This window comes from Rhyacophila brunnea, unplaced genomic scaffold, assembly GCF_057557595.1.
Source record: "Rhyacophila brunnea isolate RB1 unplaced genomic scaffold, BYU_Rbru_1.0 scaffold_13, whole genome shotgun sequence".
Classification (NCBI taxonomy): domain Eukaryota; kingdom Metazoa; phylum Arthropoda; class Insecta; order Trichoptera; family Rhyacophilidae; genus Rhyacophila; species Rhyacophila brunnea.
This window is the reverse complement of record NW_028232785.1, coordinates 22,031,272-22,048,144: the sequence shown is the minus strand read 5'-3', so window position 1 is coordinate 22,048,144 and position 16,873 is coordinate 22,031,272. Positions and strand designations below refer to the sequence as shown.

The following is a 16,873-nucleotide window of genomic DNA, read 5'->3' as shown; positions in this document are numbered from 1 at the left end:
TTTACGTGATCATTACTTTATCATTAAAAAATATATTATATTATTACCTACCTACTTATTACTTTTGGCTGTCTTCATAAACTTAACGAGGAAGAATCTGTTTACAGCTATTTTTTTTTTTATATAATTAAAAGGCTGTTTTGATTCTTCAATGATTTATTAATCTGTTTGAGGTAGGAGTGGTGTCGATATCATATCGGAATAAAAGTAACGATCCAAGTATTGGTGAAAAAGTATTGACAAATCTAGACAGCCCTAGTAAGTCCTAAACGTCACGGATGAGAGTAATTATACCTAGTCCATTGACAATATTTTTTCGATTTAAACACGTAAAATGGATGTCAAACGTGAATCAGATGAAGGCAGATCTGTGGCAGAACCGCGGCATTGGTTTGAGGTACCCACAGAGTCTCCAAACAGCCCAGACGTTAAGAAAGAGAATCCCGACAATGAAAGATGCATATTTGAGGTTAGTTTTACTGAACTATATGTAATAGATTAAATAAAAAAGCCCATCTAATGGATGTTACTTAAATTTACGAATGTTTGGGTGAAAAAAAAACAGCTCCACTATTTATAATGGGTTAAAATCATTTTACATTGCTGAAGTATACTTTCTTCATCGCATCTATTCGATACACAAGCTGCTATCGAGGGTAGTTTATCATATTTATGTATTGAGTCTTATAATTGTTACAATAAATTAGCCTTCAAAACTGTATCTCGCTCTAAAAGTTAACACAGCTAAGAGAGGTGTTGTTAAAACATAGCACTTTTTGACAGTTCAGACAGTTGACATAATGGAAACTTGTAGGTACGTGGTATGCAGTTTGACGAATCACACTTCACAGTGAAACGTTGTATAGGAAATACATGGCCGTTTAGACCGTCCAACCTCTTTGGGTCGTATAGTAGGTAGGTTCTGACTTAATTCATGTCTAAATAAAACACGGCTTTTGTCGGTTTACACTTTCCAGGAAGCCAGCAGCAAACAAATTATGAAAATAGCCGATATATTAGGTTATAAATTGTTACGTTTTCATTCTTGAATTTTGCTAAAATCAGCCATGACAATTGAATTTAATAGGTACCTTCATATTGAATCTAATAAAATTGGAAACCGTATAGTATACTGTCACCTCTTTCCGATAGTAAGCTCACGGCGAACTGTGTCACGGTGAAATATTTTACGTATCTACTCTACCTAACCTAACCCAATTAACCGCCTCAATAGGTACTTACATAAATATGATAAAATACCCTCGATAGGAATCTTGTGTATAGAATAGATGCGCACAAGTTTTTTACAGTCTAGATCTACCAATCAGTCAATTTAAATATAAATGTAAATACATATGCAGCCATCTTGTACTTCTTAAAAGTATTTTTTATTACTGGGTACAATGGCCATTTCGAATACGAAACATGTTTGATTTGTGCTAGTGCTAAGGCAGTCTTCGCACGAAACATATTACAGATATGTCCCTAAATTATAATTTTCTATGAATATTCTGACCGGGTTAATAATAAGTGTGTATAATACAGATATACTCATATAAACTAGTTAATCATATAAGCCGTCTCTCATATCTAAACTCGCTCGTCTGCCGCACAGCCATAAATCAAACCTTATAGGAACGTCGATCCGATGTCGCATTAGAAGACCGCGCACATCTACTTAGCGACATCTCATGTAACCTATTGAAACGTATAGATATTTGGATGCGGCGACCGGCGAGCAGGTATAGGAATGACCAATTCGTAGTTGTTCGTATGCATTCTGTTGTCTTTGACTCGCAGTCCGAGAGGCGTGCGATCTGTTGATAGCGGCACTAGATGTTTTTTTATCAAACTAAAAAGTCACATTCGACCAATCAACGTATGTTTGTGAATAACGATGACGTCACATCGACGTTTTCGACACGTTGGAGACGAGACGAGTTTTGATGTGCGATCCGGCCAACGGTCACAGTTAAACTGGCAAACCAGCAATCCTTAGCATTGCTTTGGGGTGACTTATTATAAAGGGCGACGAATGAAGGAACGATTATAGGTACTTTTGAGAAATGCTTTCTTTGACATATTGTTTTTATTTTTAGAATCCTCCAGTCAAAGAGATATATATCAAATCTGAGAATATTTTTCAACTAGTTGAAGAATTCTTTAAAGATTTGAAGTGAGAGATCATTAATCAAAACCCCCAACCTGGAAGTTCTTGCTCCAAGTTCATTATGAATTAATAACCTTTCTGAAGATTTAAGCTCACATTAACTTGATCATTGTATTCGTTATGTAATAATAAAATATATTTTTTTCAGAACCTTCCAGTCGAGTCGTATATCAAATCTGAAGTACCTGAAATCAAAGAAGAGGATTTTAATGACTCAACGTATCAGTTCAGCAATGAAAACCCCCAACCTGGAAGCTCTTACACAGTATATAATAGACCAATTAATCAAGTAGGTGTTTTTTTTACCTCTGCCAGGGGCTTTTGTGGTGGGGTCGCCGCCAAAAGTTTGTATGTTGATAGTTTAGGTATTTAAGAATTATTAACGGATTACGTGTTTATATATAATAACTATTACTATGAACGTAAATCATCGACAAATGACGTGTACTATGTTTGTTATGTAAGCGACTTTACTTAAGACTTGAAACTAGGACGCGAGCCGCCATTTTGTTGCTATGGTTCGCAGCAGAAGAAAAAAATAATAAACTTGTTATCAGTATAACCACACTAATTTTTGCGGAAATAGTTTATTATTTGCATTTCTTGTATCGCACACTCAAATTTTGCTACAAACGATGGCAGCACCGCCGAGTGGTGTGCAAATGCATAATTTTTTATCTATGGAACTTATGGTCTATCTATGATTTTATTTACAGTTGGTGACTTATGTCTATTGTGCTTATACTGCATGAAAAAAAATTAATCATTTCCGTGTTAAATAGGTACGTAAAATGGATGCCAAAGCCGAACCAGATGTAAGCGAATCAGACGCGGAAAGGGAGAATAGATGCAATGTAGCCGGAGAGCGCCCAAACAGTCCGGACACCAGCATTTATATGAAACAAGAGATTCCCGACACTGATAGTCTCGCATTTCAGGTTAGTTTTGTCCAATACTTACTTATATCGAACTATGATAGGATTCAATGAAAAGTTGCTCTACTGTATGCGTGTCCTGTCCATTCATTTTTTAGATTCAGGCCACAAACACTCAAGGTTTGGCCTTGTAATTTATTTATCGTCATGCCGAATGCAAGATGAATTGGAAATTGAATTTGTCAATTTGAACAATTGAACTAAACAATTGAACTCGAATGGCATATCGGTTGGGATCATCGAAATTCCTGGAATGAGAACTTCCTCACCTTTGAACATTTCTTTGATTCGCGTCGTCGCGTGAATCACATTGCCCATGAGTTTTTTCACCACCAAGCGCGTTCCATTACATAGTTTTGGTTGGTTTAGATTTTAAAGCATGATGACTACCGAGTCAACCTTCAGTTGTAAATTGTGGGGTGGCAAGCCAGGCAGATCCAATGAGTTTAAAAATTCAGTTGGATAGTTGGTTGCTTCGTCTTCGTTTGTTACACAGTCGATAGATTTGAAGGAATGCAGTGGACCAACGATTTGATTATGAATTGTGAAGTTTAAGTTATCCACATCTTTGTTCTTTGCCGCAAGAATGCTCGTTCACTCAACCAATTGTGATTTTTGTGGTTAGCAATGATGTACGGTAACACTTTGTTGGTAAGTTCGTCCTTGTACTGACCGGAAACTTTTGTTCTCAACCTCATAAAATTTAACGATAATTATCATATTTTATTGGACCATAAATTACATTAATCGTTTGTTGAAATAAGTTGACAAATGTCGGAGTTGACAACAACGTCCTCACTGAAATATACAAGTGGCAACATCTCAAAATGAGGTCACTCATCATAAAAATAATCGCTCGAGTTCCCGAGTTTCAATTACTTTTATCGTTTTAGGAATCGTATTTCACTTACATGTTGATGTCGAGAATTGTCGACGCTTGTTTCAAGCAGCGTCGGTATTTTATCAAAGAGCGAGCAACACACTTAATGATTCATTAATAATAAAATTATTCTTAATACAATTCACATACCAGTTGATTATAATAAGTGCTACGTGAGTAGGTACTGGAATTTAGTGATATCGACTCTGTATTTTTTACTCTTTATTCTTCCGTGTAGGTAGCGATTGCCAATCAATTGGAGCATATGTCTAGCACTTATTTTGATTAGTTATTTATTACGCATTTTGTGACATTTTTTACAGAATCAAAATAGTATTTTACTCTCTTAAATCTCGAAAAAAAATTCTGAGAAACAACGCGTACGTATTATAAAGCAGGGGTTTCCAAACTTCATCTTACTACGCCTCCCTTTAAAAAAAAGGCTCTGGTCAAAAAAGCTGAGGTCATAATGAGGCCATAATGAGGATTGGGTTATATTATCTATGGATGCAATATCGCAAGTCATTTTAACGTACGCATACGTAGAAACTGTAAAAAATAATTGAAATATGCATGAATAATAATTCAAAATACTAATTAACATTGGAGTATTGGAGAAAAGAAACAGTACCTGTCAATGCGGTCAAAAAATTAATACTCGCAAATATCGGTACCAATTATCATAAATTATCAAATGATGTTTGTCCAAACAATCGAATATCAATCAATATTGGCATCGAAAGAAAGTATAGATACCGGCAATATATCGATATCGGTACACAAAGTAGGTATCTATATTTTTTGGACGGATTTAATTTTATTGTAGTGTCATTCATTTTATATATTTCATTGAGGGAACACGTGAAACAGCGGCGGTGGTTCTTTTGTTTTTGTGTTATTACATATTAGTCATATTACATACCTACACACTGGTAAATCATGGCACATTGGGACAATGATAAAATTATCACAGCTATTGAACATTACAGAGAAGAAAGGTGTGTATGGGACCCAAAACATCCCAATCACAAGTGCCGCAATTCTAACCACGACGCTTGGGTAAATATATCCAATGCGGTTGGAATTGACAATACATTGTATGTGTACACGCGGTGATTCGAAATCAATTGTATCTAGGGATTACCGAATGAATATATCAATACCGGTATTTCAGAATTTCTTATTGAATACCGGTATTCGTCAAAACATATTATAGAATAAAGAAGTACCTATCAATAAATATGACTATTAACATCTATTTAAAACACTATTGTATAGCAACCCAAAGAACCTAACTACATTTTTTTATTATGATGACCTTTGTAATAATGTATAGATCATTAGTATAGATATTTTAGAACTGCTATTTTTTACAAATACCATAAGTCCGGGTACAGAAAACCTTGCTGAAATTCAACGTTTGCTGGATGTACTATCAACGTTGCATCAATAGTTATAGAACAATTGGAAATATTCACCATGAATATTTTCTTTTTTGAAATATGTTAATTCATCGCGACAATTATATAAGTATATTAATTGAGGGATTTTATTTTAATATTATTTAACTACATTGTCGTCCTGTCCTATACATTAAATTTAATATAGTATGTAGAAGTAAGTAATGACAAAATAATATTACATTCATTTTCGAAAAACATACACGTGTACTTACGGTTTCTTAATACCAAAAATACCGGTATATTGGATTTTTGAAACTGGTATTTCGGTATCGATAAATAATTGAATACCGGTTATGAAATATGTACCGGTATTGAAATCCCTAATTGCATCATTATTATAACACGCGAGAAGTGTTCCAATTAAAATTTTCAAAATATCAGTAGATTGACAAAAATGTACGAAATTCAACGATTGTGTTTGGTGAAAGCGTGCATATTGACAGAAGCTCACAATTAGTGTCTTTTAAAAAATCATGTAAAAAGTGACTTTTATTCTTCGCAAATATCATAATTTCTTCTTTTCCTGACCAAAATTTCAGTAGACATGGCAACACTGCGCGCGAGCAATAAATAATATAACGATAATTCTTTGATAGGTAAGAACAATGACATTGGGTAAGAATGATTACGATTACCTACATGTAAGTGTTTCCTGACTCTTTCCTGTACTCTGAGTCATGTTACATGTACCTACCTACATCTGCATCGAGGTTTGATTTAAAATAATATATCATGATTAAGACAATGATATCGATTATTATCGTATTGGTATGGTTTATCTTTTTATTAAGAATTTATAGTAAAGTAAAATAATAATTTGGATGTCGTTTTTTTCTCTAAGGTTTATATCGACCAAATTGAAGTAGGTACTAACCTACATCTACCTATTTTGAGTTATCCGTGTCAGATCACCAACGCCTTTGAGATTGCAATATAGGTAGCTATAAGTACCTATATTTATTTCACTGTAATATGTACCTACATTTTAAAGTGTGTATGAGTCCCAGCCGCAAATATCGAGCGCGTTTTGATAGGTAGGTATAGCAGGTGTCCCGCACTCGCAACAAATGCGAATAAATAATAATAATCAGGCGAACGTTCCGTGGCTTACAAGAAAAAATTACGTTGCCGCGACATGTTGCCTCTCTGTGTGGACAAACGAGCAACGTCAACAAGTAGCAACACCTTCGATTTTATTACCCTATTCCGAGACATAGCCGTTAAATTTTATGAGGTTGGCAACAAAAGTTTCCGGTGTAGTCCCGCTTTTAGTTGAGATGAAATTACAAAAATTCAGCGGAAACGAAATCAATCCGTTCGATTCATCGACAGGAACACGGCCGTTACCGATAGTCAGCAATTGCTTGGAGAAATCTTCGGCAGATAGATCGTTTAGCAATGCAATTCGCATATTTGTCGTCAGCTAAAGTTTCTTCACATAGCGCCACAGGGTCGATCATTTAAGGCAAGCATTTATTTCATCGGCAGCGGTCGATCTTGGAATGACTGGTAGTGTTTGGCGGAAATCGCCAGATAGTAAAATCATTGCGCGTCCAAAACTTCTTGAGTCATTACGCAGATATTTCATAGCTCGATGGAGTGCTTTCAATGCGCGTTTGTGCGCCATTGCGCATTCATCCCGGGTGATGATTTTACTTGCTAACAAAACTTTGGCCATTACTGAGTTTTTCGCAATGTTGCATGTTGGTTTTTCAGTCGTTTGCAGGTTTAAGGGCAATTTCAACTTTGAATGAGGCGTTCGGCATCCTTCTAGCAACGTGACCGCTATCCCGAAAGAACCAACTGCTACAGCATTTTTGGATCTCGCAAGAACAGTAGCCAAAATCAATGACATGAGGAATGTCTTCCCAGTTCCACCGGGCGCGTCGAGGAAAAATAAGCCACCATTTCCATCATCAATTGCCTTCATTAATGTAGTCAACAGTAGTACATTCGTTCGAACTTATTGGTTCAATGCATCTCGATCATATTCACGTTTACGTTCCAATTCTCGATTGAAAGCGTCCTTCATTCCACGATGTGGCGTTGGCATTCCTAACTTGACTAAAAAACTGCCGCATATGAGGTAACACATGTATTCAATCAAAAGCAAAGGCTGGTTATGTATCTCCTCAATCACCATGCGATCGGGATTTCCTGAACTGACACGAATTCGATGTAAAATGTCTTCTGACATGTCATCCTTCTACTTGTTCCACAGTTCAGGTGGATTTAATGGGTTGCATGTCGAAATAATGTGCGTATCTGACTTGGAAATGCAAAAACAATTATTTCAACGATTGTCATATCCCAATGAGTATCGTTTTCAAGCAAATTGAGCTGTTAACATGAAGCACGAAATGTTGGGCACACTACACCATTGACAGTAAAATTCGACTATCATTCTTTCTTTTGTTTGTTTGTTTCTTGTTTATTGTTTCTGTCATGTATCAGAGATGGCGTTGTATACAGATTTGAATTTTTTGTGATTTTCTTCTGATTTCGAATGCGCTAGGTTCATTGTTCAAAATGTCAAAATGTATTAAAAAAATAATTTTCTTCATTATTAATTTTTTCCGTGATTTATCCAATGTTTTAATAGTTATTATGCTATTCGGGGCGGAGACAAATCCAACAAATCAAAGATGATAAAAATCTGTCCAGCCGTTCTTGAGTTATAAATGGTGTAATTAACCCGACTTTGTTTTATATATATAGATAGACACATAATCCATTGTTAACTCGAAATTCCTAATTTATTGACTTACCTACTTTTGGCAGCAACACACGACATATGGCTCTCTTGCTTTAAGTTTTAAAACAGCTTGCTTTTATGCTGACTGTCTTTCGAATTGAATTATCTATTACCGATAATGATTTTAGGCTCGAATTTGATTTTATATATTATTAAAATGATAGATAGATTTTATTAAGCTTGCTTCTAGAATTATTTGTATAGAAAAGTTCCTGAAAATTGAATACATTAAAGACTACGGAATATAATTCTACTCAACTTTTGATGATTTACGTTGTAAAAGAGTGACTATAAAATTGGTTTTGTGCTATAAATTGCTGTCTTGTAGTCAACTCTGTTGATATTTTTAAGAGTCAGTTCAATAATGATTCCGGCATGTGTGGTGATCTTAAATTTACTATCCCAATTAGGCGAAGTAAATTACGATTACTTCGTTGGTTTGGTTTTCGTTCCTTGAGATTTGGCCTTGATAAGCTGGTGCGCCAAATATACAGTTCTGCCTTTAATATTTAGGTAGGTATTTGCTAGAGTTTATTATATTAAATATAAATTATGTGATATTATGATCACACAAATTAATGATTTCCGAAGGAATACCCTTTTGGGCGGACAAGCAAATGTATCTGCTTCCTGCGGATATTTGGTGGACATTACTTTTTGTTTTAGATTCGTCATTATAAGTGGTTTTGAAAAGTAGAATCGTTTAACGCGATGATGCAAGTAGACGGATCAAATGATATAAATCCTGAGACTTTAAATACACTAATGGATCATCAGAACTCGCTCGAAATACTAAAACTCATGACATACCTACACAAAAAACCCTCTTAACACGATAGATTATGAAACGCGTATTTTACATCATGGAACAATGGTAGTCATAGGTACAATATAGTCAGTCAAGTAGGGAACCCAATCCCGAGCCAAAACCTTGATCTCGGGATTTCGGAATTACAATTTGGCGATCCTGAAATATGCTTTTTTGTCAATAGTTAATATAAAAAAATTATATACACAAATAACATAGATAAAATCGGTCAAAAATAATCTAGTATGATTAATACTCTTTAAAACATTTATTGTTAATAATGTGTAAGTTCAATCTATGTGTACTTGCCAGACCCAGGTTTCGAACCTGGGTCCCACGGCGTTATAGTCCAAGTGGCTGAAATCCCTATTTATTTATGAAAAAATAACATAATGTATTTATATGTTATTAAAAGAATTTTTTCTGTTATATTTTCATTTTTATTTTATTTTTCATAAAAATTGATAAAAATAATCAATTCCGAAAGTTTTAGGATTATGTAAACCAATCCCGGGATTCATAGGTATCGAAAATAGTTCAGGATCCCAAGATTCCGGGATTCGGGATCCTGGGATAAGAATCCCTAGTCACAAAATACCCAATCTGCAATGCAACTTTTTAGGCATTTGCACTTGAGCGTGCAACTCTCTTCCGCAAAAGTCGAAATATATTTTCCTTAGCACGCAGGTAGGTATACTCTCGACTTTCACAATTTCGTTTTGCCGACATTCTATTATCAAAGTTTTCTAGTGTAACGTTTGGTCTCAAGTCTTCAAATGGTGTTATTTTATAATTTTTATAATATCGACGCACCAACTGATTACTCTTTGTAAATGGTTGTTTTTTTCAGTTTGTCCCCGGAAACTCAGTAACGACCAGCATTTTGGGTCTCAAATCGTTGTCGGAGAATACTGATATCCAAGATCCTTGGGAAGACCTGCAGATCGACGAACATGATATTAAGAAAGATGTCCTGGAATACAATGAAAGGTTTAGAGATATAAACGTAATCTGTCGCACTGCTAGAGGTGATATTTCTCAATCGAATGTGAAAATCCCTGAAGTATTAGAAGCTGTTATAGAATTGGAAAAAAAATCGTTTTATAAAAAAAATTTCGTGTGTAGTATATGTTTTGATTTTTTTCAATCGTTCGACCAAATGAAACTACACAAATCATTACATGAAAACACATTAGCGAAAATGAGTAATTCCAAATCTAGGCTGTTTAAATGTGTTAAAAGTAATTACTTATGGAAACGATTTTGTCACATGAAGAGTCAAGATGTGACCCATTTAGTTGAAAAAACGTTTAAATGTGACAAGTGCAATTACTCATGTGTAAAGTTATGTCACATGAAATCACACAAAATGAATCATTCTGGAGACAAATCATTTAAATGTGAGGATTGCAATTACCTTTGTGCATCGCCAGTTAGCATGAAATTGCATAAAATGACTCATACTGGTGAAAAGCCATTTAAGTGTGAGGAATGCAATTACTCAAGTGCAAGGTCAAATCACATGAAAATGCATAAAATGACTCATTCTGGTGAAAAGCCATTCAAATGTGAGGTCTGTAGTTTCTCATGTGCAAAGTCTAGTAACATGAAGGCACATAAAATGAAACATTCTGGTGAAAAGCCATTCAAATGTGAGCTATGTAATTATGCATCTGTGTCGTCGGGTAGCATGAAATCGCATAAAATGACTCATTCTGGTGAAAAACCGTTCAAGTGTGAGGAATGCATTTACTCATGTGCAACGTCCAGTAGCATGAAATTGCATAAAATGACTCATTCTGGTGAAAAACCATTCAAGTGTGAGGAATGCAAATACTCATGTGCAACGTCAAGTAGTATGAAATTGCATAAAATGACACATTCTGGTGAAAAGCCATTGAAGTGTGTGGAATGCAATTACTCATGTGCGAGGTCAGATAGCATGAAATTGCATAAAATTATTCATTCTGGTGAAAAGCCATTCAAATGTGAGGATTGCGACTACTCATGTGTACACATAGGTAACATGAAGGCACATAAAATGAAACATTCTGGTGAAAAGCCATTCAAATGTGAGAAATGCCATTACTCAAGTGCAAGGTCAGGTGACTTGAAAGTACATAAATTGACTCATTCTGGTGAAAAGCCATTTAAATGTGAGCTATGTAATTACGCATCTCTGTCATTGCGTAGCCTTAAATTGCATAAATTGATTCATTCTGGTGAAAAGCCATTCAAGTGTGAGGAGTGCAATTACTCGTGTGCAAAATCAGGTAAGATGAAATTTCATAAAATGACTCATTCTGGTAAAAAGCCATTCAAGTGTGAGGAATGCAATTACTCAAGTGCAAGGTCAGATCACATGAAATTGCATAAAATGACCCATTCTAGCGAAAAGCCATTCAAATGTGAGGAATGCAACTACTCATGTGTACACGTGGGTAACATGAAGATACATAAAATGAAACATTCTGGCGAAAAGCCATTTCAATGTGAGCTATGTAATTATGTATCTGTGTCGTCGGGTAGCATGAAATTGCATAAAATGACTCATTCTGGTGAAAAGCCATTCAAGTGTAAGGAATGCAATTACTCATGTGCGACCTCAGGTAGCTTGAAATTGCATCAAATGACTCATTCCGGAGACAAACCTTTTAAATGTAAGGATTGCAATTATTCGTCTACACAATCAGGTAACATGAAATTGCATAAAATGACTCATTCTTGTGAAAAACCATTCAAGTGTGAGGAATGCAATTACTCATGTGCAACATCAGCTAGCATGAAATTGCATAAAATGACTCATTCCGGTGAAAAACCATTCAAGTGTGAAGAATGCAATTACTCAAGTGCAAGGTCAAATCACATGAAAATGCATAAAATCACTCATTCTGGTGAAAAGCCATTCAAGTGTGAGGAATGCAATTACTTAAGTGCAAGGTCAAATCACATGAAATTGCATAAAATGACTCATTCTAACGAAAAGCCATTGAAATGTGAGAAGTGCGACTACTCATGTGTATACGTAGGTAACATGAAGGCACATAAAATGAAACATTCTGGTGAAAAGCCATTTAAATGTAAGCTTTGTAATTACTCATCTGTGTCGTCGGGTAGCATGAAATTGCATAAAATGACTCATTCTGGTGAAAAGCCATTTAAGTGTGTGGAATGCCATTACTCAAGTGTGTCGTCACGAAATATGAAATTGCATAAAATGACTCATTCTAGCGAAAAGCCATTTAAATGTGTGGAATGCAATTACTCATGTGCGAGGTCAGATAGCCTGAAACTCCATAAAATGACTCATTCTGGTGAAAAGCCATTCAAATGTGAGGAATGCAATTACTCATGTGCAACCTCAGGTAACATGAAATTGCATAAAATGACTCATTCTGGTGAAAAGCCATTTAAGTGTGAGGAGTGCAATTACTCGTGTGCAAAATCAGGTAACATGAAATTGCATAAAATGACTCATTCTGGTGAAAAGCCATTCAAGTGTGAGGAATGCAATTACTCAAGTGCAAGGTCAAATCAGATGAAATTACATAAAATGACTCATTCTAGCGAGAAGCCATTGAAATGTGAGAAATGCGACTACTCATGTATATACGTAGGTAACATGAAGACACATAAAATGAAACATTCTGGTGAAAAGCCATTCAAATGTTAGCTATGTAATTACTCAAGTGCAAGGTCTGGTGACTTGAAAGTACATAAAATGTACTCATATACTCATGTGTTCAGGTAGGTAACATAAAGGTACATAAAATGACTCATTACGGAGACAAACCATTTAAATGTGAGTAGTGCAATTACTCGTCTACACAATCTTTCTTCTTTTCTTTCGACCATATCCGATCCTTATAGGATCATATGGGCCTCCACATTGTAGAGGTTTGTATTGACAGCTTTTGTTTTTTATGAGAAATGGATGTCAGCCACTTGCTCAACCTATTAGGTCCATACCCTGACACACATAAATTGAAAAACAATATGTGTAGGTAATTGCCAGACCCAGGATTCGAACCTGGGACCCACGGCGTTATAGTCCATCGCTTAAGCCGCGTGGCCACCGTGGGCGTTTAACGTGGGGTAACATGAAATTGCATAAACGGACTAATTCTGGTGAAAAGCAATTAAAGTATGAAGAATGCATTTACTCGTGTGTACAGGTTGGTAATATGAATGTACATAAAATGACTCATTCTGGTGAAATGGCATTCAAGAGTGATATTATATGCAATACCTTATGTGTGTCATCACGAAAAGCCATTTAATCTTTGCAGTTTCTCATGTGCAAAGTCAGGTAACATGAAATTGCATAAAATTACTTTCTGGTGAAAAAACATTCAAATGTGAGCAATGGAATTACGCATGTGCAACGTTAGGTAGCATGAAATTGCATAAAATGACTAATTCAGGTGAAAAGCCATTCAAGTGAGAGGTATCTAAATACTTATGTGTATGGGTAGGTAACATGAAGGGACATAAAATTACTTATTCTTGTGAAAAGGCATTCAAGTGTGATATATTGACATATTCCTGGAATTTCCGTCTTCAATGGGGAGCTGAAATAAAGTGTTGTAGGCCTAAACGTGCAACTTGGCTACATAGTCAATTAACAGAATAGGAAAGGCTTATGACGTATCACCTGGCTCTCTGGGTAAAAAGTTAGATTTAGAATACTAATTACATTATGTACCTAGATATAAAATTTCAAACCAATAGCTTTAAGTATTATATTAAAGTTTCATAGCATTAAAATTATTGTAATTAATTTTGTGATAGAAATAGCTTGTAAATCTATAGACGATTTTTTATGAGTTTATAAGAAATGGATGTAAAAGATGTAAGAGTAGAAAAGAGTTAGCATTAAAGTTCTTTTGCAATAACTGTACCGTTTTAAAACATTTAAAAGTCAGTCGGAAAAAAATCGTAATCACGAGCACACGTAGAGTTGAGTTCGCAAACTCTGGCATCAAAAATTAAACCAATGTCGGCAATTAATTATTAGACTATTGGTGGTATTAAAATATAGTTAATTAAGGAACTATAGAAAAGATAATAATAAATATATGTCACTGTTTAACATAAGTTTCTTTCTTGTAAAAAAACCATTGAAAATACAAAGCCACGTGCTTACAAAAAAAATAAAGACTTTTGTTATCTTATTTTTGTAAATCCTGAGTTCAAGCAATACCCTAAGGTAGCCCTGAACTTGGGATATCCCAATATACAATAAATATTATGATATTAACTATAAATCATGTATAACTAATGTGACTAGACGTCCCGTTTTTAGGCGGCGTGTCCTGGTGTCCTCGAACGCAGTTTCTGAACGCCAAAATGTCCCATTTTCGAAAAGAAAGAGACTTGTGACCAAGATACATAAATATTACCTATTCACTTACACATTACAAATTCACAGACACAGGGAGTGTCTGAATGGAACACAGGAAATGTTTCAACCGAATCTCGTTGGGTGGAGTTGTTCAAACACTTTCGCGCCAATAATTTGGATCACAAAAATTTTCGTATAATTATTGAATATATTTTATGTCTGCTCAGCACTAATGCACCAGTAGAAAGCGTCTTCTCTCTTATGAATAAGTTGTAGACGAGTGAAAAAACATAATTTAATGTAGCAATGTGTATTATAAAAGTAAATTCGAAAAAATCCTGCCTAGAATGTGATTCGCTTTTTAAATCAACACCAGATATACCTACTCGATTTGTTCTTTTGAAAATATAACATCAGATAAATTTTCATGTTGTACTTTTCATTAATAAATAAAATTATTATGACCTATTAAATCGGGACAAAACCGATGACTCACATTCTTTTCAGAAACATCTTAGAACAGATGAACTGATTGGGAAATTTTGTAATAAAAATAATCATCGCCGACGAAACCCCAATAACAATACCATGGATTGTCCTCAGGGATAGGAAACGGCAAGAGCTGTCGATGTTCTTATTGTAGTAAGGCTAGAGAGCCAAACCGCACATCTTTTTTTTTGTTAGCAATGTAATGGACAGCTTTTCATTATTATGTTTGGAATAATATCGGAGAAATAGATCTTATTTTTTTTTAAATTGAATTGTAACTTTTCTAATGATGAAATATATTATAATTTGTACAACCATTATTTATTTGTTTTATTTGAAAATAAATAAATTTACAAAAACACCTAACGGACACTGTTTGGTAAAAAAACCATACATAATTATTACAGATTTTCCAAAATTCTGATGAATATTATTTATTTTTATATTGATTTTTTTTAGATAGGTACAATAAAATATATATAGATACTTCTATATAATAGAGATCGGTTTTAAATGATGAAACAATGTTTTGCTCTATACATGATCCAATGTACTTCTGTATAGCGGAGGTACTCAGCATCAGGCTACTAATGCATTTCGATTTCAAGTTTGGCTCAGTAATTTTTAGATATTATTTTGATTGTGAGTACGTCGATAAATAGCTCATCACGATTAACAATAGAAATAAAATTCGATTATTAGTTTCCGGTAGAAACATATCGTACCGTACTGCCATTGTATTTATTATATTGAACCGATTGTGCTCTTGTAATTATGTACCTAACCGTAAATAAACTCACAAAACACTTCTCTATCATCACGAACAACCACGACCGTGCATCCTACGTGCGTTTTACCTGCATCACCTAAATGTGCAACGTCCGTCGGGGTAGGCAGATTGAGCTTCACTTGGGGGTAGCAGTTACTCGAAGGGCGGAAAATCGAGAAGAAATATTTGGTATATATGGAAAAAGCTACTAAAGCTGAGTACTTATTAACGAAAATATCTTTCCTTTAAAAAATTCAGCTCACTGGTGAGAAACAAAACGTATTAATTAACATAAAAGGTTTGACATGACTGCAATTTTTTGTCGGGTTTTCGATGTCTACTTTACTTCCGTTGCCCTTCGACGTCCTTGGTGACCAAAAATGACGCAAAAATGAGCACGGATGATAAAAATTAGTGTATAAAAAAAATAGGGTGGCATAATGCCCCTGCCCAGGGGTGGCGTGAGAAGAGACTGAACTGTCGAGCCGTGCGGACGTGTTTTTGCATCGCTATTATTTCGCTTTCGTTATCTTCAATTTTGACCCTGCTATTCACAAGTTTTTGATCCCGTTTCTTCGCTAATATCTTTGCCTGCCCTTGGAATACGATTTGTGAAACTTTTGTGTGTTTTCCCCTTGGACTTTCCCGGGAATTGTGACCTTTTCCTTGCCAACTAGCAATGAACTCTGAAAACTGAATGTTTTTGAATAATTTTATTGCCCCGTTTACCTAATTACTGCAACAATAATATTTATTAAGTGATAAAAGTGAGTAACGTGTGACGAATGTTACCTAGCGCCATGGTCAACCACAAAGGGGACCCCATGCAAGTGGAAGGAATGTCCACTAGAAAGCGGAAGTCGGACGTGGCTGAGGGTATTGGTGACCCCAAGCAGGCCACCAAGGTCAAGGATAAAAGGCCTGATAAAGAAAAAGAGAAAGACAAGCAGAGCGCTTCCACTTCAAAGGGCAAGGGCGTTAAGTCAAGGGTTTGTTCAGCCTCAGCATCTTGCGAGGAGATCAGTCCCGTGGCTTTGAGTATTCTCTCTGAGTCTCAGGAGAGTGCGTCCAGGGCGACGATTGCCATCAAGAGGGCGCTTTCCACCCTCGGGAAGGACAGTCGTATTGCCAGAGCAATCGTGAACGCAGTAGCCGTGGATCTTGAGATGGCAATCAATGAAACGTGGGCCATGGCGATAGAGCTGGAGGCCCACAAGGCAATTGTGAAGGATTGTGCCTCCTTAACGAGAGCTATCATGC

At 35.5% G+C, this 16,873-nt stretch overlaps 1 protein-coding gene across 1 annotated transcript; it reads left to right on the top strand.

The window, feature by feature from the left end:
• The first annotated feature begins 281 nt into the window (after window positions 1-281).
• LOC147076926 (uncharacterized) lies at window positions 282-14,352 on the top strand. Its single transcript, XM_085941611.1, has 5 exons — window positions 282-469; window positions 2,319-2,459; window positions 2,953-3,108; window positions 9,862-10,017; window positions 14,317-14,352. Exons 1-5 carry the CDS (start codon window positions 335-337, stop codon window positions 14,350-14,352), a joined length of 624 nt encoding a protein of 207 aa, XP_085797737.1. The 5' UTR covers window positions 282-334.
• Window positions 14,353-16,873: the final 2,521 nt, after the last annotated feature.